This window comes from Poecilia mexicana, unplaced genomic scaffold (genome assembly GCF_051168715.1).
Source record: "Poecilia mexicana isolate PSO_F unplaced genomic scaffold, ASM5116871v1 scaffold_23, whole genome shotgun sequence".
Classification (NCBI taxonomy): domain Eukaryota; kingdom Metazoa; phylum Chordata; class Actinopteri; order Cyprinodontiformes; family Poeciliidae; genus Poecilia; species Poecilia mexicana.
Genome location: NW_028263392.1, coordinates 17,804,907 through 17,827,500, shown reverse-complemented (window position 1 = coordinate 17,827,500; position 22,594 = coordinate 17,804,907). Strand labels below are relative to the sequence as shown.

General features: G+C 40.4%; 2 protein-coding genes and 1 long non-coding RNA gene across 6 annotated transcripts in view; 1 reads left to right on the top strand and 2 right to left on the bottom strand.

Moving 5' to 3' along the window:
- sfmbt2 (Scm like with four mbt domains 2) overlaps window positions 1-21,973 on the bottom strand; it is a 25,494-nt gene extending 3,521 nt beyond the window's left edge. Inside the window, exons 1-18 of one of the 4 annotated variants that reach the window (XM_088003012.1) lie at window positions 21,845-21,973; window positions 20,960-21,048; window positions 19,297-19,537; window positions 17,640-17,660; window positions 7,138-7,226; window positions 6,617-6,923; window positions 6,452-6,549; window positions 6,092-6,193; window positions 5,100-5,330; window positions 4,125-4,251; window positions 3,936-4,049; window positions 3,791-3,833; window positions 3,296-3,357; window positions 2,553-2,692; window positions 2,370-2,479; window positions 1,339-1,514; window positions 955-1,106; window positions 1-62 (exon numbers count right to left, since the gene is read on the bottom strand). The exon at window positions 1-62 is cut by the window's left edge and continues 106 nt beyond it. In XM_088003012.1, the coding sequence (XP_087859138.1) occupies window positions 1-62; window positions 955-1,106; window positions 1,339-1,514; window positions 2,370-2,479; window positions 2,553-2,692; window positions 3,296-3,357; window positions 3,791-3,833; window positions 3,936-4,049; window positions 4,125-4,251; window positions 5,100-5,330; window positions 6,092-6,193; window positions 6,452-6,549; window positions 6,617-6,923; window positions 7,138-7,226; window positions 17,640-17,660; window positions 19,297-19,537; window positions 20,960-21,048; window positions 21,845-21,902 (2,222 nt within the window). In that variant the 5' untranslated portion in view covers window positions 21,903-21,973. The remainder of the gene's footprint in view (window positions 63-954; window positions 1,107-1,338; window positions 1,515-2,369; window positions 2,480-2,552; window positions 2,693-3,295; window positions 3,358-3,790; window positions 3,834-3,935; window positions 4,050-4,124; window positions 4,252-5,099; window positions 5,331-6,091; window positions 6,194-6,451; window positions 6,550-6,616; window positions 6,924-7,137; window positions 7,227-17,639; window positions 17,661-19,296; window positions 19,538-20,959; window positions 21,049-21,844) is intronic. The other 3 variants (XM_014985839.2, XM_088003013.1, XM_014985840.2) reach the window with 3 other exon arrangements.
- LOC148152554 (uncharacterized) lies at window positions 15,393-17,404 on the bottom strand. The gene is made up of 3 exons (XM_088003518.1): window positions 16,456-17,404; window positions 16,224-16,328; window positions 15,393-16,125 (listed from the first exon to the last, which is right to left on the bottom strand). The coding sequence occupies exons 1-3, from the start codon at window positions 16,660-16,662 to the stop codon at window positions 15,835-15,837; spliced, it is 603 nt and encodes a 200-aa protein (XP_087859644.1). The 5' UTR covers window positions 16,663-17,404; the 3' UTR covers window positions 15,393-15,834.
- On the top strand, window positions 17,528-21,937 carry LOC148152553 (uncharacterized). The gene is made up of 4 exons (XR_015762083.1): window positions 17,528-17,649; window positions 19,070-19,168; window positions 19,255-21,699; window positions 21,804-21,937. It is a non-coding gene; the product is annotated as an uncharacterized LOC148152553 (long non-coding RNA).
- Window positions 21,974-22,594: the final 621 nt, after the last annotated feature.

Sequence of the window (22,594 nt, the reverse complement as noted above, 5' to 3'; positions counted from 1 at the left end):
CTGCTGCCTTCGCTGCAGGACTGCATCAGCTCTTCATCCTCCTCCTCTTCCTCATCGCTGTCCTGAGGGACGGAGGAGAAATCAGGGTTAAAGTTCAGCTCCACAGCCCGCAGCATGACACTTCTAGTACCAGCAGGTCATTTAAAGAACCTCAGTTTTATACAGATAGAGACATGATGGAGATTATTTTATATGTATCAATAATTCATGAATTAATGTTCCTGCAAAGGTTGCTTAAAGCGCAGCGACAATCCAAGGAAACGTTTGAGTTCAACTCATTTAAAATAAAAATGCTCTTCTCTGCTTGGTGCTTTTTCAGCTCAACGCACAAAACGAGTGCAAGCATTGAAATCACATTTTACTCTGTCATTAGCTGGTGAATGTGTGAATAACGTGAGGCAGCAGTAACTGTGACTGTCTGGTTATTTAAGTTCAGACGAGCGATAACAGAACCAACAGTGTGAGAAGCTGAACGATCTGACTCAGCAGTTTTAGCTGCTCCATCCACAGTTCATTTGCAATGGGGGGAAATTATGGCAAACCTTAAAGATTTAAGCCTTTTGGTTCAAAATATTGTTAGATTTCATTTACAAAGATGTTTTTATAGTAAATCCCCAAATTCCTACATGATGATGTAGTCTGCTTTTTCACTTCACAAAATGTATAAAGTGAAAATCTGGGTAAAATAAAGATTTGAAACTTCTGAATAGATGCATATTTTTGTATTCATAATTTTAAGAAGCATTTAATGACATCATCATTTCAGATGGACTTCAAATGTCCAGGTTTATCAGTAGCTTACAACGTAAACGGTGTGTCATAAGTAAAACATCTGGATTTTACAGCAAACTGTAAATATTTAAAGCTTCAGCTGAAATAAAAGGTGAATTCAAACATTTATAATGAATCAGTTTCAGTGAATCAGTTCATTGCAGATGAACTGGTTCCTCTGACCTGAGGAGATCCTGCAGCGGTGAAGTCCATGTTGGACGAGCGTCTCTTCTTCTGGACGAAGATGGCCTTCCTCTTCCTCCGTCGGCGCGCCGGCTTGGCCTCGTCTCCGCCCACCGCCCTGGGGAGCCGCCTCTTCTTACCGTAGTAATATGCTGCAGCAGAGGACAGAACGGTGCTGCAGCAGAGGACAGAACGGTGCTGCAGCAGAGGACAGAACGGTGCTGCAGCAGAGGACAGAACGGTGCTGCAGCAGAGGACAGAACGGTGCTGCAGCAGAGGACAGAACGGTGCTGCAGCAGAGGACAGAACGGTGCTGCAGCAGAGGACAGAACGGTGCTGCAGCAGAGGGCAGAACGGTGCTGCAGCCGGGTTCTGCAGACTCACTGTACTTGGTCTTGGTCTGGACGGAGCAGTTCTCGGGGCAGCTGTCGGCCCTGAGGTCGGGGCCCAACAGGTTGGGGCAGCACTGCAGCTTCACACAAACCTTCCTGCAGAAATCTGGGATCTGCTCGGCCAGGCGGACGATGCGGACGGTGGAGCGATACGTTTTCCCCTTATACCTGAGGACAGACGCAGACGAGAGGAACCTCTGATTCAGATCAACGGCTCTCAGAGAAAACGTCTTGGACGAAGCTTCAGGAAGTTGTTTCAGATTATTGTCAGATTATTTCAGCTATGCTGTGACTGAAATAATCTGACAATGAAACTAGAACTCTTTAATCAGTAGAGTAAAACTAGACCACATGTGCCAAACTGGAGGCCTAGGGCCAGATCTGGTCCGCTGCAGCTTCTCATGTGGCCCCCTGGACTAAAGAGATTAAAGTTCTGTACTTTAATATTTTATCAATCAAATCAAAGCAGTTTTTATCTGTTTGATGCTGAATTACATCCATTTTACTTCAACAGAATTTATTGGAAATTTCCCTCAAAAATGGTCAAAAACTTTGGAGTGAAGTGATGCTAACTCCAACCTGCAGGGGGCAGTGCACCCTCCGTCTACTCCACTGCTGCTTCAGCTTTACTCGATGTCACCTTATCATCTGTGATCTGATTTTCTGTCATTCATGAACGTAAATATCAAAATTTATCATAAATATTTCTAAATCAGAAAATCCCCAAACAGTGAAGGAGTCCAGAAGGATCTGACTTGTTTTTAGATTATTGGATCCATACGCAGCTTTTTATTGATTTTAACTGGTTTTATCGATGCATTCCGGCCCTTTAAGAACACTGAGGATGATGAGAAGAAGGAGATTTCCTGTGCCGCTGCGCCGTCGCTCTGGAAGAAAACGGTTCCTCCAGCAGGTTTTTCTGAACTGCAGGAAGGTGAAGCATGTGACTGACCCAAACATCAAACCCAAACATTAAACCCTGCCTGACTGGAGAGGAAGTGAGGCGCTGAGAGTTTGTCCTACTTGGCTTTGAGCGTTTCCTCCTGGCTGTCCCATCCAGGCTCCTGTAGCTGCTGCAGCTCCTTCAGGACGCGGCCCGGCTTGTAGGCGGCGTTGATCAGCATGCTGAGCAGCTGCAGCACAAACACAAACGGCGGTCAGGAGGGGGAACTGTGGCTGAGCGCGGCGCCGTCGGCTGCGGCTCACCTCCTTCAGCACCAGCGAGCATTTCCCGGGCCCCACGGCGCGCGGCAGCTCCGCGATGCGGCCCTTGTTCAGGTACGGCCCCGAGAAGCAGCGGTGGTTCACGAAAACCCGGGAGCAGCAGTAGCGTCCGTTCGCCGCGCCTGACAGGAAATAAACGGACGTTAGCAGAAGGTTAGCATTCATTCAGCCAATCAGATATTAAAGGGTTTTAGTTTCATGTGTTTCAGGCTGAACTTTGTTTCCTCCTGAATCAGCAGAAAAACCTGGAAAACCTGGAAAACCTGGATGAACGGATGGAAGGTCGAAAAAACCAAAACAATCAATAACTAATCGATGGATGGATGCAAAAAGTGAAAAATGATGGACTGATGGACAAAAAAGGAAAAATCAATGGAAGGATGAGAAAATAATTTAAAAATTAAACAAATGGAAAACAAAAAATAAAAGCAACAACATTTTATTTTCTCCATCGATTTAAAATAAATGACCAAATAAAGTAAAATTTAGTTATTTAGAAACAAACTAACGTTGAAGTCATCGATGGCTCTTCTGGTCTTGTACTGGGAACCAGTCAGATGTTGACTTGATTGAACCCAAACTGGGACTGGAATGACCAGTAAAGCCAGAACCAGAACCAGAGCCGAGGCCACGCCCACCGATTACCCAGGCTGATGAATATTCATGAGGAAGTGGAGGGATGATGATCTTGTTTAACTTGTTACATTAATTACTGGGTTAATTACCCGTATCCATGGCGACGGGCTGGCAGGCGACAACAGGAGGCGCTTCGGCCGGCGGAGCCGACCTGCACAAAAACAGAACAAGTCAGAAAGCAGTGGGGGAGGGGCGACCAAGATAGCGTGTCTCTCCTACAAATAGAAAATCAATAATAATAATAATAATGAGATAAAAAGCTAAATGTGAACCACGGGATCCATCTGATGACAATTTAATGCTGGAATAAAACACCAAAAATGTTAAACACTGAAATAATTAAACATCATTTTAACACAATGGATCCAATATTTAATTGCATAAATAATAAATTGTTGACATATTTTAATAATTTTAGACTCAATTTGACCTAAAATGATTAATTTTCCTGGAATTCTTCCTAAAATTACATCCAGAAATGTTTTGAAACTATGTTAAGTTTTGTATTTGTTTCCCGGCTGCCTCATTTCTCCAACCGGTCTTTAAGCTGATGAAACGTTTTCCAACATGGCGCCGTTTCTTACTGTTTCTCCGGCTGAACGACGGCGATCTTCTTCTGCTTCTGGCCTGCAGGACGACAGAAACACAACGAGGATTCGACGTTTTAATGCCACAGAAACAGTCGTTTTAATGCGACGGCTGCAGCTGCGTCACTGTGGCGGTACGTACACACGGGCCTGAGCGGCGGGGTCAAAGGGTAAGAGTTGGCCTCACACCAGCCCACTGGGAAGATGTCCATGGACTCCACATCCACGATGCACTCTGACTGCGGCTGCAGCACGCCTGCAGACAGGTGGCGCTGTTTGTCACGGATCTTTTCTAACTCCTCCTCCAGAGGCAAAAGAGCAGAGGGAATACCTTCCAGCCGCAGCCACAGCAGGCGGCCGCGGACCCGACTGACCCGGGCCACACACACTTCCTCCGGCCGCGCCGGGTTCACCGCCTCCAGCCACATGTCCTCAGCAAAGCCTCGAGTGTGTCCAGTCTGGCACACACACACACACACACACACACACACACACACACACACACACACACACACACACACACACACACACACACACACACAGAGGAGGCGGTTAGTTCAACTCTCACAGCAGGAATCTAAAATAGTTTTTTCTGTTTAGCATCAAAACTTTAACTCTTTCCTTCACGTTACTCTGCAAGAAAAGCTAAAAATAAAATATGATGGATTATTTAACGCAGCAGGCATATTTAGATTATGTTTCATTTCACACTACGACTGCAGCTCAACATGGAGTTTATAAAGAGTCAGAAATGAGCAGCAATAATTCAGATTATTCAGCCTGAGAGAAAAACGGTTTTCATTTTTCACCATGTCATTCATTCATTCATTCATTCATAAATATCACAATTTTAAACCAAATATTTCATAAACAAGCTAAGTATTTAACTAGAACAGCTTCAAACTAATTATTTTGTTAGCACGCTAAATATGTAGCATCTAACTAAATAATAATTAGGCTAAATAGTTAGCAAGCTAAATAGTTAGCTCTAAGCTACCTAGTTAGCAAGCTAAATAGTTAGCACTAAGCTACCTAGTTAGCTCTAGGCTAAATAGTTAGCTCTAAGCTACCCAGTTAGCACTAAGCTACCTAGTTAGCTCTAGGCTACCTAGTTAGCACTAAGCTACCTAGTTAGCTTCTGTACAAATGTTCCTGCTGTTCTGTTATTTTCTCCCTGAGGGTTTTGATAGAAATATATTTGAATCATCTTTTGCTTTTTCTCATAATAATTTTGAGTTAGTTTTAATTTCCCAGTGAGAAATGTTTGATGATATGAGGGAACATGATCCGATATTCTCATCCTTACATCAGGAAAGCAGGCGTCTGGCGCCGCCTCGGAGCCGCTCTGCTTCAGGTAGTCGGCCCAGTCAAAGTCCGGGCCCTCGTAGCCCCGGGGCCGCTCCAGTGCCACGCCGTTCTTCAGACACCACTGGACCGGCAGGATGCCGGGCGAGTTAGCGTGGCACACGGCGGAACGGGGCGCGGCTTCGGCGCAGAGGTCATCCAAGGTCACCTGGAAGTAGGTGTCGCTGTAGACCTGGACAGGAAGCAGAACCGGGATTTCTCAGAGCATCTGGATGGACTGGAAGCTCTCAGTTTATTAATCTGGGTTCTGATTTTTACCTCAGAGTGGCCATCTTTCTATTATTCCTATCTCAGTTTCACACAGCAGGAGCTCCTGTCTGTCCGTTTCCAAAGTTTAATCCGTTGTTAATGTGTCCTAATGTGTTTTAACTTTTGACTTTTCCTGAACCTCAGGAAAACAAGCCGTTGTCACGGCAACTGCTACTGCAAATCCAAATAATCTAACTTTCATAAACTATTGCTACTCTTGCTTGGTCGATTTTGGAAATTTAAGGATAAATTTCAGAGATTGGAAACATTAGATTCTTAGATTATGAAGTTTATGCTAATCTGAGGATTATTAATCTGACTTTTCCCTCCAGCTGAATTCCTCTGGACCAGGAGTGGGATCAGTTTCACTGCTCTGATTGTTTTTACCATGACTAGTATATCCTGTTTTTGTGTCAGTAACTTGGATTGTGTGACCTGGGACTCATCGCGTCGTGTCAAAGTGAGAGACGTGTCTGTTAGTCACAGGACGTTTCTGGAAAAATGTCGTTATGAGATGAAAGGCAGAAGAACTTTCCTCCTGATTCATTCTCTGGAATCCAACGACGTCAGGCAGGAGGCCGCCTCCACAGAAGCATGCAAAGAATCCTGCAGCGCAGCCTGGGAGGCAGCTGCGGCATGCGCTGCAGCACGGCATGGCTGCATCAGGGCGCCTCTTTATCTCACCTTGGTGACGGAAACGGGCCGGATGAGGAGCTGCTCCCACGGAGAAACCATCTCCAGCTTCATCCCGGTCCTGAAGGCGTGCCTGGGCAGGTCCGCGTGGTCCTGGTAACCATGGCAACAGCCAGAGGGTTAGCACATGTTTAATGACGCACAAAGGAGAATTCAGGAAACCAAAAACAAGGAAAAACAAACATCTGGAACATCAAGACGCCAGAACTGTGTGGATTTACCACTTCCTTATCAGTATTTATATAATTATTCACAAGGATTAACAAAAACAAATTCTTAAACTGTCTTCTGAGAATTAAATGCGTTTCCCAAAATGGCCGACATGACTGAGCGGTAACCATGGCGACTGACCTTGAAGACCTCCAGTGGCACCGCGTCCTTCTGTCCGTCCGCCTGCGCGTCCTGCAGCGCCTGCTGCCAGTCACGGTCGCTAAGCAACGGCCTGAGCTCTGATTGGGCAAAGCAGGATGACGTCATAGGTCACTGTCTGACGATCCAATCAAAACCTTTTCATACCAAACAAAGCCGAGATGCAGAGCCGGCAGTCCGGAGCGGTCCTGACCCGGTTCTGACCTGTGGGTGGCTCCAGGGTCAACCGGTTCTCCAGGGCCCAGCCCAGTGGGCGGAGCCTCACGTCCAGGTAGAACAGCCAGGTGTCCTGCGCCCGGTGCCGCTCGCTCAGTCCGACGGGCCGCAGCCGGAGCCGGCCGCCGATGTTCTGGATCACCCGGACCGGCCAGTACAGCAGTGGGTCCGAAAGGTTCTGCAGCTCCAGAACCGAGCCGGCCACGATCAGATCCACTGTGTTCTTCCCACGCAGCGGCTGGAGGAACAACGACTGGGTCAGTACGGGTCGGTTCTGATGTTCTGCTGGTAGAACTGGGTCCTGCTGACATCAGGACTTCTTGCTTATTTACGTGTTTAAACTTTAATAATCCCTGAAAAGTGACTGGAATGTTTTCTATCAACCTGATCAGGTGTTTTAAACCCTGATGATGTCATAATCGAGCAGTTATCATGGGTGGACAGTCACTCACCCCCTCCAGCAGGTTGGCCGGCGCCGTTCTGGACCCGGTCAGGTCCTGAACCAGGAACTCTGTCCAGTCGCTGTATTTCTCCCTGATGGCTGCAGAAAGGATGGCATCAATAATTAGTTACTAAATAACTAAAATACATCACAAGTCAGGAGTTAAGTGATTCTTGAGAATAAGGACAAAATGGGTTTAAATTTTCCCCAATTTTTTTTTTTTTATTATTATTTCTCAACCTTATGGATGCAAATATGACAAATAATGTTTTGGAAATGTAAAGATGCTAAGGTGCAGGCTCCCAGTTTCAACATTTAAAAAAAATTACATTTTTAATGGACCTGACCCAGAACTTTGTCATCACCATCTGACAAAAATAAACATAAAGTTATTTTTTAATGACCCTATTAGTGACATTTTACTAATTTTACAGACAAATGCTTCTCAAGAAACAAAAGAAATATTTAAAACCAAAAACAACCAAAAGGCCATCTGATGGAGTTGACAGAGCTGAAGGTGGTGACAAACTAGTGAATACATGTGAAGTAATGCAATTCATGTAAAATACATTAAAATGAATTATTTGCACATTTAAGTGAGATTTGTCAACAATTTCACTGAAAGAGTCACAAAAACTCTGATGGAGTTTAAAAACAGCCAAACTACCTCAATTTATATGATGTTATTCTGAAGGAGGCCATATTGTAGCTCATCAGGTCCATGAAATCTTTACAGTTTACCAGAATTAACTTTTAGTTCACAAAATGTCATCAAAGTTTTGTAAATTTTGTAAATTATGGAGTTGTCTCATCATGGTTGTGACGAGCAACTTAGGAATAAAACAGAAGAAAAAACTAAAGAATAACTTAAGCTAACCGGAGCTAACTAGCCTCTTAGCAAAGGAAGAGAAAAGACGACGTCATGGGGTCCTCAGAAGTTCTGGTGCCCCCCAATAATGCCTGATTTTTTTATATTCTTTTCATGTCTGACGGTGTTGACAAAAACTAAGGACAAATTTCAACGGAGTTGGAAAATATCTAAAAATTATTTTTAATTCAATCATTGATCATTGATCATTCAATCATTGATATGACTACTTATACTTAATAGTCATAATATATTATCTTAATATTCCTTTAATTGTTTAAACTATTGTATTGAGTTCTGCTTCGGGACAAGGGATTTTACAGGCATCATCCACCGACTACAGTATTTAAAATAAAAAAATATTCAGCAAACACCAGGAAACATACATTGTTGTGCTCACATGACCCAGGTTAGTTTAGTTAGATATTTGAAAAAATTATATTTTGTGTATATTTTATTCAAATGTTGTGCTTTATCCATAGGACCTGTTTTGTCCCTGTTCTCAAGAATCACTGAGTTATCATGAGTTATCATGAGTTATCATGAGTTACCATGAGTTATCATGAGTTATCATGAGTGATCATGAATTATCATGAGTTATCATGAGTTACCATGAATGATCATGAATTATCATGAGTTATCATGAGTTATCATGAGTTACCATGAGTTATCATGAGTTATCATGAGTGATCATGAATTATCATGAGTGATCATGAGTTACCATGAGTTATCATGAGTTATCATGAATTATCATGAGTTATCATGAGTTACCATGAGTGATCATGAATTATCATGAGTTACCATGAGTTATCATGAGTTATCATGAATTATCATGAATTATCATGAGTTATCATGAGTTATCATGAGTTATCATGAGTTCTTCCCATTCGTTTGCTGCAGACATGTTCAGGCTTCATGGAGGAATGCAAGCAGGAAAACTGAATCCGGAACGTTTTAGGAAACGGCTTCTGATGGAACGACGAGCAGAAAAACAGCATCTGATCAGAAATTAAGTTTTGATTCTGATCAGATCAAAAGTCTCAGATTCCTCCATAAACGTCCCAAACACAAAAGAATAAATGTTGATTTCAGAGTCAGAATGAAATGAGACGAATCAGAAACCAGATCTTCAGGTTTCAACACAAACAAAACGTCAACTGATAAAATTGAAGCGTTGAAATGATTTGATTTTTTTCCAAAAATGGCAAACATGTTTGAATGAAATGATTTTTGAACTTTTTCATAACCTGATAAATAAGTTTTAATCAGATGAAATTGGTTATCAGCAGATTGATCTCCAAACAGAAACAGGTTAAAGTTTAGAACAACGAACATGAGAACCAGAAAAACTGAACATGTTGCAGTTTAAACACAAAACCAAACCAGCTGAACGGCTCCGTTACAGTTTGGTTTGGCAGCAGTTTGCTTCCTGTTCGCATGAAGAGCCTGCAGGGAGGCAAAAAGCCAGCAGGCCAGGAGCTGCAGGTTCCTGCACATGTACTGAATGTTTTTAGATTTTTCTGCATGTTTCCTGAATGTTTTTAGATTTTTCTGCATGTTTCCTGAATGTTTTTAGATTTTTCTGCATGTTTCCTGAATGTTTTTAGATTTTTCTGCATGTTTCCTGAATGTTTTTAGATTTTTCTGCATGTTTCCTGAATGTTTTTAGATTTTTCTGCAGGTTTCCTGAATGTTTTTAGATTTTTCTGCAGGTTTCCTGAATGTTTTTAGATTTTTCTGCAGGTTTCCTGAATGTTTTTAGATTTTTCTGCATGTTTCCTGAATGTTTTTAGATTTTCTGCATGTTTCCTGAATGTTTTTAGATTTTTCTGCATGTTTCCTGAATGTTTTTAGATTTTTCTGCATGTTTCCTGAATGTTTTTAGATTTTTCTGCAGGTTTCCTGAATGTTTTTAGATTTTTCTGCAGGTTTCCTGAATGTTTTTAGATTTTTCTGCATGTTTCCTGAATGTTTTTAGATTTTTCTGCATGTTTCCTGAATGTTTTTAGATTTTTCTGCATGTTTCCTGAATGTTTTTAGATTTTTCTGCATGTTTCCTGAATGTTTTTAGATTTTTCTGCAGGTTTCCTGAATGTTTTTAGATTTTTCTGCATGTTTCCTGAATGTTTTTAGATTTTTCTGCATGTTTCCTGAATGTTTTTAGATTTTTCTGCATGTTTCCTGAATGTTTTTAGATTTTTCTACATGTTTCCTGAATGTTTTTAGATTTTTCTGCATGTTTCCTGAATGTTTTTAGATTTTTCTGCATGTTTCCTGAATGTTTTTAGATTTTTCTGCATGTTTCCTGAATGTTTTTAGATTTTTCTGCATGTTTCCTGAATGTTTTTAGATTTTTCTGCATGTTTCCTGAATGTTTTTAGATTTTTCTGCAGGTTTCCTGAATGTTTTTAGATTTTTCTGCAGGTTTCCTGAATGTTTTTAGATTTTTCTGCAGGTTTCCTGAATGTTTTTAGATTTTTCTGCATGTTTCCTGAATGTTTTTAGATTTTTCTGCATGTTTCCTGAATGTTTTTAGATTTTTTTCTGCATGTTTCCTGAATGTTTTTAGATTTTTTTCTGCATGTTTCCTGAATGTTTTTAGATTTTTCTGCATGTTTCCTGAATGTTTTTAGATTTTTCTGCATGTTTCCTCAATGTTTTTAGATTTTTCTGCATGTTTCCTGAATGTTTTTAGATTTTTCTGCATGTTTCCTGAATGTTTTTAGATTTTTCTGCATGTTTCCTGAATGTTTTTAGATTTTTCTGCATGTTTCCTGAATGTTTTTAGATTTTTCTGCATGTTTCCTGAATGTTTTTAGATTTTTCTGCATGTTTCCTCAATGTTTTTAGATTTTTCTGCATGTTTCCTGAATGTTTTTAGATTTTTCTGCAGGTTTCCTGAATGTTTTTAGATTTTTCTGCATGTTTCCTGAATGTTTTTAGATTTTTCTGCATGTTTCCTGAATGTTTTTAGATTTTTCTGCATGTTTCCTGAATGTTTTTAGATTTTTCTGCATGTTTCCTGAATGTTTTTAGATTTTTCTGCATGTTTCCTGAATGTTTTTAGATTTTTCTGCATGTTTCCTGAATGTTTTTAGATTTTTCTGCATGTTTCCTGAATGTTTTTAGATTTTTCTGCAGGTTTCCTGAATGTTTTTAGATTTTTCTGCAGGTTTCCTGAATGTTTTTAGATTTTTCTGCATGTTTCCTGAATGTTTTTAGATTTTTCTGCATGTTTCCTGAATGTTTTTAGATTTTTCTGCATGTTTCCTGAATGTTTTTAGATTTTTCTGCATGTTTCCTGAATGTTTTTAGATTTTTCTGCAGGTTTCCTGAATGTTTTTAGATTTTTCTGCAGGTTTCCTGAATGTTTTTAGATTTTTCTGCAGGTTTCCTGAATGTTTTTAGATTTTTCTGCAGGTTTCCTGAATGTTTTTAGATTTTTTCTGCATGTTTCCTGAATGTTTTTAGATTTTTCTGCATGTTTCCTGAATGTTTTTAGATTTTTCTGCATGTTTCCTGAATGTTTTTAGATTTTTCTGCATGTTTCCTGAATGTTTTTAGATTTTTCTGCATGTTTCCTGAATGTTTTTAGATTTTTCTGCATGTTTCCTGAATGTTTTTAGATTTTTCTGCATGTTTCCTGAATGTTTTTAGATTTTTCTGCATGTTTCCTGAATGTTTTTAGATTTTTCTGCATGTTTCCTGAATGTTTTTAGATTTTTCTGCAGGTTTCCTGAATGTTTTTAGATTTTTCTGCAGGTTTCCTGAATGTTTTTAGATTTTTCTGCATGTTTCCTGAATGTTTTTAGATTTTTCTGCATGTTTCCTGAATGTTTTTAGATTTTTCTGCATGTTTCCTGAATGTTTTTAGATTTTTCTACATGTTTCCTGAATGTTTTTAGATTTTTTCTGCAGGTTTCCTGAATGTTTTTAGATTTTTCTGCATGTTTCCTGAATGTTTTTAGATTTTTCTGCATGTTTCCTGAATGTTTTTAGATTTTTCTGCATGTTTCCTGAATGTTTTTAGATTTTTCTGCATGTTTCCTGAATGTTTTTAGATTTTTCTGCAGGTTTCCTGAATGTTTTTAGATTTTTCTGCAGGTTTCCTGAATGTTTTTAGATTTTTCTGCAGGTTTCCTGAATGTTTTTAGATTTTTTCTGCAGGTTTCCTGAATGTTTTTAGATTTTTCTGCATGTTTCCTGAATGTTTTTAGATTTTTCTGCATGTTTCCTGAATGTTTTTAGATTTTTCTGCATGTTTCCTGAATGTTTTTAGATTTTTCTGCATGTTTCCTGAATGTTTTTAGATTTTTCTGCATGTTTCCTGAATGTTTTTAGATTTTTCTGCATGTTTCCTGAATGTTTTTAGATTTTTCTGCAGGTTTCCTGAATGTTTTTAGATTTTTCTGCAGGTTTCCTGAATGTTTTTAGATTTTTCTGCAGGTTTCCTGAATGTTTTTAGATTTTTCTGCAGGTTTCCTGAATGTTTTTAGATTTTTCTGCAGGTTTCCTGAATGTTTTTAGATTTTTTCTGCATGTTTCCTGAATGTTTTTAGATTTTTCTGCATGTTTCCTGAATGTTTTTAGATTTTTCTGCATGTTTCCTGAATGTTTTTAGATTTTTCTGCATGTTTCCTGAATGTTTTTAGATTTTTCTGCATGTTTCCTGAATGTTTTTAGATTTTTCTGCAGGTTTCCTGAATGTTTTTAGATTTTTCTGCATGTTTCCTGAATGTTTTTAGATTTTTCTGCAGGTTTCCTGAATGTTTTTAGATTTTTCTGCATGTTTCCTGAATGTTTTTAGATTTTTCTGCAGGTTTCCTGAATGTTTTTAGATTTTTTCTGCAGGTTTCCTGAATGTTTTTAGATTTTTCTGCATGTTTCCTGAATGTTTTTAGATTTTTCTGCATGTTTCCTGAATGTTTTTAGATTTTTCTGCATGTTTCCTGAATGTTTTTAGATTTTTCTGCATGTTTCCTGAATGTTTTTAGATTTTTCTGCATGTTTCCTGAATGTTTTTAGATTTTTTTCTGCAGGCTTCCTGCAGCTTCCCTGCGGCCGTCTTTCATCGGGAGCCAAGCCGCCTCCGTTCGGCTTCCTGATATTTGCTTCCTGCTCTCCGTCTCTTACTGGAAGTTATTAAACGCGGCCGTTCTGCGTCACTCAACCAAAATGTTTTACAGATTATTTTTCCTCAGAAAACGATCTGATAATCTGAGAGGAAATGTTTTACTCAGAAACTCAGAAACATTCCCAAAGAACAAACATTTGCCACCGACAGTTGAACATGAAAACAATTTACTGTTAAATTTTAGACTTCATGTTTGGGATGTTTGTAAAGTGAAACTGAACCAAATTCCTTATTTGTGAAAACAAAATGGGCCAATAAAACTGATTCTGATTCGTTGAGTTTATGGCTGATTTTTTAATCTGTCCAGAATAAAAAAGCAAAAATATTTATGTTTGTTTTAAACAACACGGTTAGAAATTCATAATTTTATTAATTCTCATCATTTATTTACATTTTTATTTTTTAATCTTATGATTTTAAAAGTTATATGACTTGAATCCTCTTTAGTACCGGCGGATCATCAGGAGTTTTAATTCCTACCAAAATAAAAGGTCCTGTTTTTGGTTCTACATACAGAACCAGGAAAAACCCAATCGGATCGATCCAAACCGGATCCGTAATGAACAGAATCTATTTACTTCCTGTCCTGACAACTTTGTCCACAACCAAAGAGAAGAACCAGACTGTTCCGGATCAGAACCAGATCCAGAACCAGAACCAGAATCAGGATCAGAACCAGATCCAGAACCAAGATCAGAACCAGGATCAGAACCACAGGCCCGGCCCGTAAGTGTCTTTATTTTCAGGTTTGGGTAACCATTTCTGTTTGCAGACTCTTCCCGTCTTTTTCTCACTTTGTTTTTGTTCGTGTGAAATTTACTGGAACTGCTGTGTGGCTGTGTGTGTGTGTGTGTGTGTGTGTGTGTGTGTGTGTGTGTGTGTGTGTGTGTGTGTGTGTGTGTGTGTGTGTGTGTGTGTGTGTGTGATGTAATCATCAAGTGAGAAGTTGTGGCTTTTAAAAAGCAGCAGTTGTGTTTTCACACTCTGACATTTAACGCTTATTGGTGATAAATTCAGAGAAGTTTCTTCGTTTGGTTCCAGTTTAACGTCGACTCAAATCAGGATTTTAAACAAAATTATTTCAGTTAAATGAATCAATAAGTTGATTAACAAGCAGCTGTAATGTTCTGCTGGTTAGTAGGAACTTTATTTTCTCTCCACCTGCAGAGACTCGTTCAGAAATAGAAGAACTATTTTTACAGATCCTGTCCAGATTATCTGCTCACAGCAAAGCTGCTGAAATTAAAGATGGTCTAATCTGAAATAAACAGATCAATTCTCACAGTGAAGATGTGCAAACCGCGGCTTGAGCAGCTCATCCTCCACACAAACTATGGAAGATCTGCTTCTGAAACAGTTTGCATGTTTTTAAATAAAATGTTCAGAAAATCCACAGAAATGTGTGAAAATCTGCAGTTTCCTGTTGTGTTTGTTGTGCAGGAGGTTTGAAGAGCATCTGGATGAGAGCAGAGGAGTTCACAGTGTTCTGCTGCATCAGGACCGGCTCACCTCCCATTTCATTTCCACCTAAGATAATCTGAGAATAAAATATTACAGCTTTATGACAGAGAATTATTACCTGAGTTAATCTCAAAGTTGGTAAACTTTCAGTTTCAAGCATCTATCATCCTGATGTGAGTGAAACCTCTTCACATCCCACTGAGGGTAATCTGGTTATTTCTTATAACTGCATCAATAAATTTCAATCATGGAAATCATTCTAAGGCTGAGGATGAGCATTTATCACATCGTTTATCATTTATTGTGATAACTGATAAAAAATGTTTAGTTATTGTCACAATGGGGTTTAATTATTGATTAGTTGATTAATAACTGGATACAAATGTTGATTAGTAGGATGTTTTTTACAGAACCAGGTGAAGCTAAAACTGCGTCTGGTCGAGTTCTGACTGAACAGATGAACAAAGTTGTTTTCATTTTTAATGAAAAACGTTTGCATTTTGTAGTTTTGGTTTAATATTTCAGCAAATGGTCCGTTCACTCAGTTAACATTAGTTAATTATTTCAATAATTCATTTATTGCAATTAATCATTTCAGTCTTATTTCACATTCTTGTTTTTAAGATAATTATAATTTTATAATAAAGTTTGAACGAATTAAATTAAAAAATCAAATCAATATTTGACAGATGTGGAATAATTTCTGTGTTTATGCAGAAATTTGATAATCAAAGATTCTTCCTCACAAACAGGAAATGTTTTCACAAAGTTTATGGAAATAAAATCAACTCAAACAGCAGCTAAATGTTGAATTCTTTATGACACAAAACATGATTTATTGCTTAAATGTGAATAAAAACAGATTAATTTCTCTGTTGTTTCCAGGCAGAAATCAACTTCCTGGTTCGTCGCTCTGAACAGGAAGCAGATCAACACAATTTATGAATAATTAGCTAAATTTGTTTAGCCTGAAGTGAAAAGAAACACACACACACACACACACACACACACACAGTTCTGGCAGGCAGGAAGCCATGTGGTGAATTCATTATGCAAATCCTCAGTCAGGAGTTTTTCTGCAAGCAGCTACTAAAGCACATGACCAAATGGAGCCTGAAACATTAGAAAACTATGTCCTACACACACACACACACACACACGCACACTTATGTCTGTTCTTGTTCCAGAAAATATTTTACTAAATGAAAGGGGTCTGAGTTTCTGAGGGAGCCGAGGCGATGAGTCTAACGCTGCAGCGGCGCCTCAACCTGATTGGCTGATTCTGATGAATGAGTGAGCGAGTTAGACCGGAGAGCAAGGCGCGTTTGTAGAGAAAAGTTCAGACCGACCGCCTTCTCCCTCCAAACGTTCCCTGAACGCATCACGCTGTGCCCTGAACGCATCACGCTGTGCCCTGAACGCATCACGCTGTGCCCTGAACGCATCACGCTGTGCCCTGAACGCATCACGCCGTGCCCTGAACACATCACGCCGTGCAGTGCCCTGAACGCATCACGCCGTGCAGTGCCCTGAACGCATCACGCTGTGCCCTGAACGCATCACGCCGTGCAGTGCCCTGAACGCATCACGCTGTGCCCTGAACGCATCACGCTGTGCCCTGAACGCATCACACCGCGCAGTGCCCTGAACGCATCGCGATGCGCCCTGAACGCATCATGCCGTGCAGTGCCCTGAACGCATCACACCGCGCAGTGCCCTGAACGCGTCGCGATGCGCCCTGAACGCATCATGCCGCGCAGTGCCCTGAACGCATCACGCTGTGCCCTGAACGCATCACACCGCGCAGTGCCCTGAACGCATCACGCTGTGCCCTGAACGCATCACGCTGTGCCCTGAACGCATCACACCGCGCAGTGCCCTGAACGCATCACGCTGTGCCCTGAACGCATCACGCTGTGCCCTGAACGCATCACGCTGTGCCCTGAACGCATCATGCTGTGCCCTGAACGCATCACGCTGTGCCCTGAACGCATCACACCGCGCAGTGCCCTGAACGCATCACGCTGTGCCCTGAACGCATCACGCTGTGGCCTGAACGCATCGCGCTGCATTCAGTTACTTTATTTTTGTCTTGAACAACTATTTCTTAATTTTACTTGAGTAGAAATAATTTATTTTTGATCCTCCTCCCACCTGGATAGATTTTTATTTTTAATTAAATTATCAGCTTTGAATGTTTTCTCAGATTTTCTTTGATACTAAAATAATTTTTTGACTTAAAAATTGAAGTGAGACAAAAATGTAAAACCAAATTAAATCTGGAAAGGGGTGAAAACTTTTCTCAGCTCTTTTTACTGCCATTAAATACTAATTATGAAGGAATGTGTCGTAAAACAGAATCATTTGTTTCAGGTCTCTGATTATCTGCAAGTTTTTTTATTTACAGACGTTTGTTATTTTACATGAAAGTCTGAATTTCTAGACACATGAAGAACATTTTACGGTGATTTCTACTGAGTTATTAATATTCATTTATGTTTTGTTTGACTTCTGGATCCGTTTGAGTCCCAAAGCGAAACAAACAGCTTCAAAATAAAAACCATGTTTCAGCGAGTCTGGAGAACAGAAACGTCACGTTTTCTGTTCTGTCTGCGTCTCTGACCAAACTGATGCATTATGGGTATAAAAATGAGAGATGGCTGAGAACAAAAACACAAAAAGAAATCCAAAGAATAATTCACCTTAATACTTGCTTAATATTTTAAAATCCTCATTTTAAATGGTCCAATGAGAAGCTGCAAAATCCAGCTCAAACTGGAATCAAGCGATCTGATTGGACGATCTCCAGCTGTTGGACTGATGACCTTCAGACAGGAAGCTGTTTGTTTTTATTTTATTTTTTATCAGAGCTCCATGTTTCTGTCTGAACCGCCTCGCTTTATCGCCGCTGCACAGCAGCATGTGTGTGTGGGTGTGTGTGTGTTATCTCGGCTAAGACACTCGCTCAGCACTCGCCTACAGAGCATGCAGGAAGAGGAGAGCAGTGAGGAAGAGGAGGAGGAGGAAGCATGCAGCTGGAGCAGCTTACCTGTTCTCAGGTAAAAGTTCTCTGAGAAGTGAAAGAACAAAACGAGACGGAAACAGATTAACACAGGTGTAAGCTGTCTCACACACACACACACACACCAGAAGATAAATTTATAATATGAGGTATTTTAAAAACAATAATTTTATAATAATAATAATGTATAATAATTTTTTTACGTTGTGTAGAAACAGGAAATCAGAGTCGATGTTCAGGTTTGTTTTAAACGGATTAAAAAGTTCCTACGGTTTTGAAAGCAGCCAAACCAGATCAAACTGATCGATTATCGTTAACTGGAATACTGAGCCTGGAAAAGGCCAATCGCTGGAACTGGACAAAAATACCAACATTTTACATTTAAATCAAAACTCATCTAGTCACAACTTTAACATTTTGTAAAAAAATCTCCTATTAGTCACCTTTGACATCCAGTTACTAATCAGGTAATCAATAATTAATGGTCTTTGCTCTGTATTGATGTTCAGCTTCTGTCATGTTGATGGATTTTAGCTGCAGATTCAAACATTCAGTGAAGTGAAAATAATCAATAATATGATTTATAACTAAAATAATGACTAGATCACGATCACCAGGCAGATCATTTATTTAACAAATTCAGCCGAGACCAGAACCAGAACCAGAACCGCTGGCTGAACAACCGGACCTGAAAAACTAGCTTTTTATCAATTGTTCTGATAATTAATGTTCTAATTAATCAATAGCTGTTGCCTTCATGCAGCCTGGTCGGGGGTTTAATGAACTCCTAATATGTTGACCTTTGACCTCTTACATCAGCTGAACTGAAAGCAGAACTTGTCAGAACTGATGGAGAACCAGCGGCTCCTGTCTGAGCTCAGACGGCGTCGTGGTGGAGGAACTCGATCCGTTATCAGACGTTTTCCTGAGTCACGTTTGGCCCGTCGGCCGACACTGAGGCAGAGCCGATGAGTTCTCCAGCATCGGGTCAAACCAACGATAAAACCAACATTTTCTCAGCCAGAGGAGGAATGAGGAGAACAAAGTCTCACTGGATGTGAACGCTGAGCAGAAACTGGTGAATAATCACATCAATGATTCCGGCTTCAGCAAAATGCTTAAAAATAAACATTAGCATAAAAATCTGCAGCATGTTTTCATGCTGTCATAGCTACCATTCCCGTCTACACAGAAAATCAAGCTTAACTATCCTCAGTTACTGATCTTTGATTTGACCACCAATAAGAGGTGTAATGACATAAGATGGGATGTTTTCTACCTTCATACAGAGGAACATGTGGAGGTCTGAACATGAGGTCGGCTGCAGAACTTTAGCATTATTCCAGACTCTGTTTGGGTTTTGGAAATGTAATAAATCATGCTCTGTCCTCTAAACGCTCCGGGTGACGGCTGTGACCTTCATCCTATTATTTTCCTCTGAATTTCTCTGACCGCAGCGCGTCAGCGACGACGAACCCCGGCCATGCTGACGGAGGTTCGGTTCCTCCAGATAACGGGCGACAACTTCAGGACAAACAGTGACGGCCGATTGGCGAGTAGGTCACCAACACGCTAGCATAACTGACAGGTGGCGTCACGCCGACTGATCTGGGTCCATCCATGACGTCGACTTATTCATCAGAAACCAGCAGCCATTATGTGAGGAGCCAGCGGGTGGCCCTACCTTCTGGAGGCGTCAGCGTCTTGTGGTTCTGGGCGCACCAGCCCACCGGGTGCAGCTCGGCCGTCATCACGTCGCACCAGAAGTCGGCCCTGCGGTCGTCGCCGTAGCCGCTGTAGCGCAGCAGCAGCAGCTGGCCGCAGGTGGTGATGATGGTGGCCACCCAGTAGGTCTCTGGGCTGCTCTTACTGGCCACCTCCAGCTTCATGCCAGGCTGGAAGCTGCTCTGCAGGCTGACCTCCACCTGCAGGGGGCAGCAGCGAGAGGAAGTCGCCAACACACTGCGATTAGCTTCCACTTTTAACAGAAGGTTAAAAATGTCCCTGAAACAAACTGCTGCTGATTTACAGCTAAACAGGAAAACACAAAACTGGTGGATATTTATTATTAAAAGTGTTTTAGGCATTCAATAAAAATAAGATGTTGCGTTAGAGAAAACCGCAGAATAACGCATTAATTATGATAAATTATTAAACTATAACAGAAAAGTTGGTGTTAATATCTGACAGAAATACATCCACATATTGATTAGGGCTGAAACAATTAATCAATTATTAAAATAATAAGAATTATGACTTTTGTAAAATAAGAGTGAAATGATGGAATAGTTCAACAATTTTCTTTAGAAAGTTGTTTTAAAAAAAATCACTTTTTGTGACTTAACCTGGACTTTTACATTTCTGGAAACCTGAGAAATTAAATATTAAAATTAAATTTGGTGAAATGAGAGAAACAGCGAACAAAACTAACAACACAATCATTTTTCATTCATGAGTTTTGTCAGTTGAAAATGGAAGAACGAGAGTGAAACAGATTCTACTGAAAATAGTTTGATTGTTTTAAAACCGTCGGCCAGAGAAAGGAAAACCGAATCCATCGGCAGCCAACAGGAAGTTCAGCCTGAATGAAACAAACATCTCAGAAATAAACAATACAGGCGACTTCCTGCTGCAGCGCCGACAACCAGCCGCTCGCAGTCTGCTGGGGTTACGGCCAGAGTGTGTGTGTGTGTGTGTGTGTGTGTGTGTGTGTGTGTGTGTGTGTGTGTGTGTGTGTGTGTGTGTGTGTGTGTGTGTGTGTGTGTGTGTGTGTGTGTGTGTGTGTGTGCGCGCCCAGGAGTCATCATTGTTTCAAGCAGAGAGAAGAACGAGGGCAGCTCTTCACTGAGATTCCCAGAAACTCGTTTAGCCCCGCCCCCTCGCCCACAGAGAGCCAATCACCACGCAGCTTACTCAGCATCAGGACCGACTGCGTCTCCTCCACTGCTGAAACACCAACACACTTTTAAAATCCAGACCAGGAAACCAGCTGGAGTCTGGTGGTTGCTATGGAAACGCAGTGACACCAATTTCACTGCATTTCTACTAAAACTAAATGTTTGTTTTGCAGGAATTATTGGATGTTGGTGTGGAGCCAGATCATAGAAATGCAATAACAGATTCTATTTAACATTTTATGAATAATTTTTGTGCTAAAGTGTAAAAAACAGTTTTATCTTTTTAAACTATTTAAAAAAACTAATAATCACCACTTAGAAATCTAACAGAGGTGAAGAACGGGACTGTGTTGATCAGAGAAAGTCACTAAATGCAACTTCACTTGGAAAAGAGTTTACAAACAGCTAAAGGTCACAGGGTCAAGCAGAAAGAGCGCGGCGGCGGCGTACATGTCTGAAGATGGTGTGCGGGGCGGCGGTGCCTCCCGTCTCCTCCAGGTACTCCTCCCACATGAACTCTTCCTCCATGGACTCGGCACCTGAACGCAACACGAACACACCGCAGCTCAGCGATAACACAGATTATTCCTTTACTTAACATCACATGTAGCAAATATTCAGGAGTTTCTAAACCTTTAAAAACAAGTTTCAGAGATTAAAACATTTTCTTTCATTTTTTCTCTTCCAACCACTGAGCCACAAATGAGAGAAAAAACATTGAATCGTGTTTCTGCTGCTGCAAACTGAATTTAACCACAATTAAAAAATATTTTCCTTCCTTTATAATTATGATCTATGTTGTTTTTGTCATAGCCTGAGGAATATTTACATAGTTTCGTTAACATTCTGGTAATAATTTCCAGCCGCTGCAGGTTTTCTGTTGGTTTGTTAGAAAAGTCGAGCCGATAAAATACTGAGCCAAGAGGAAAAACAAAAACTTTTTATTTCTGAATATTTGTTTTTGGAGCCGTCTGCATCAGGATGACTTTTCTTTGGTGCATAAAAGTTGATTATTAATTAAATGTTGGTGTCTCCCATGCTCAGTTTAGTGTTGTGTAACGGCGGCAGGTGGTGAGGCGTTCAGGAAACCTCTGAATTTCAACACTTTCTACCATCAAGTAAATTCTGTGGGAAGCGTTGGGACAGTCTGCAGGCGGTCAGAGCGGCTGCAGAGTTCTGACTCAGTTTGGGTAAATGCAGATGCATGCCACACTTTTCAGATTTGTTCAGAAATTGTTGAAAATGGCTCCTGATGAATAAAATCCAGCTGAAGTGAAGCCGTCGCTGATTGCAGACAGAAAAACGGTCCTGGCCTCCTGCAGTTACTCATCTCACCTGTGGTCACCTGTTCCTCCTTCCCATTGGTCGGCTGATCCTGAGCGCCTGTCTGCATCCTGCCGCTTCGACCTTTGAACTCTGTGCTTCAGTCCTGCCTCAGAGCATTGCTTCACGTCCCGATCAGACCTGCAGGACAAAAGTTCAGACGACAGGTTCTTCCACAGACACTACAAACAATTTTTTACCAAATTTGCATTTTGATATAAACCTCTTAAAAAACTTTTTTCTGACTTTATATACAGATTTTAATTATTTTAATTTTCTTACTTTTTGTATGAATGTTTGTATCTTGTATTTCTTGTATGGATACAGATGGAAAAAAGCATTCAGATAAATCTAATACATCTACATTGATTGTTTATTAATTATTTCACAACCAGAGCAGCACATGAAACACCAACAGCTTCACAGCGTCGGTCCAACATGATTAATCTGTTGGACAAATCAGGAGCCAAACAGCAAATGGAAAATAAATAAAGTGACAAAAGGTTGACTAAAAGCACTCAGCAGGAATAAAAGGAGAATTTCCAGTTTGTTTAGAATAAAATCAAAAAGATGCAAAGCAAAAATCCTGCAGACATTAAAGAGGAAGTTTGTCTAAACTCTGCAGTTATTTATCAGCCTGTAATTGCAGCGTCTGCAGCATCTGCAGCATCTGCAGCATAACATCTGCCTGACGTCTGCACGCAACAATCTTATAAAATATTTATCCAAAAGAACCAGAGATGGCGGCTTCATAAGAGCAGC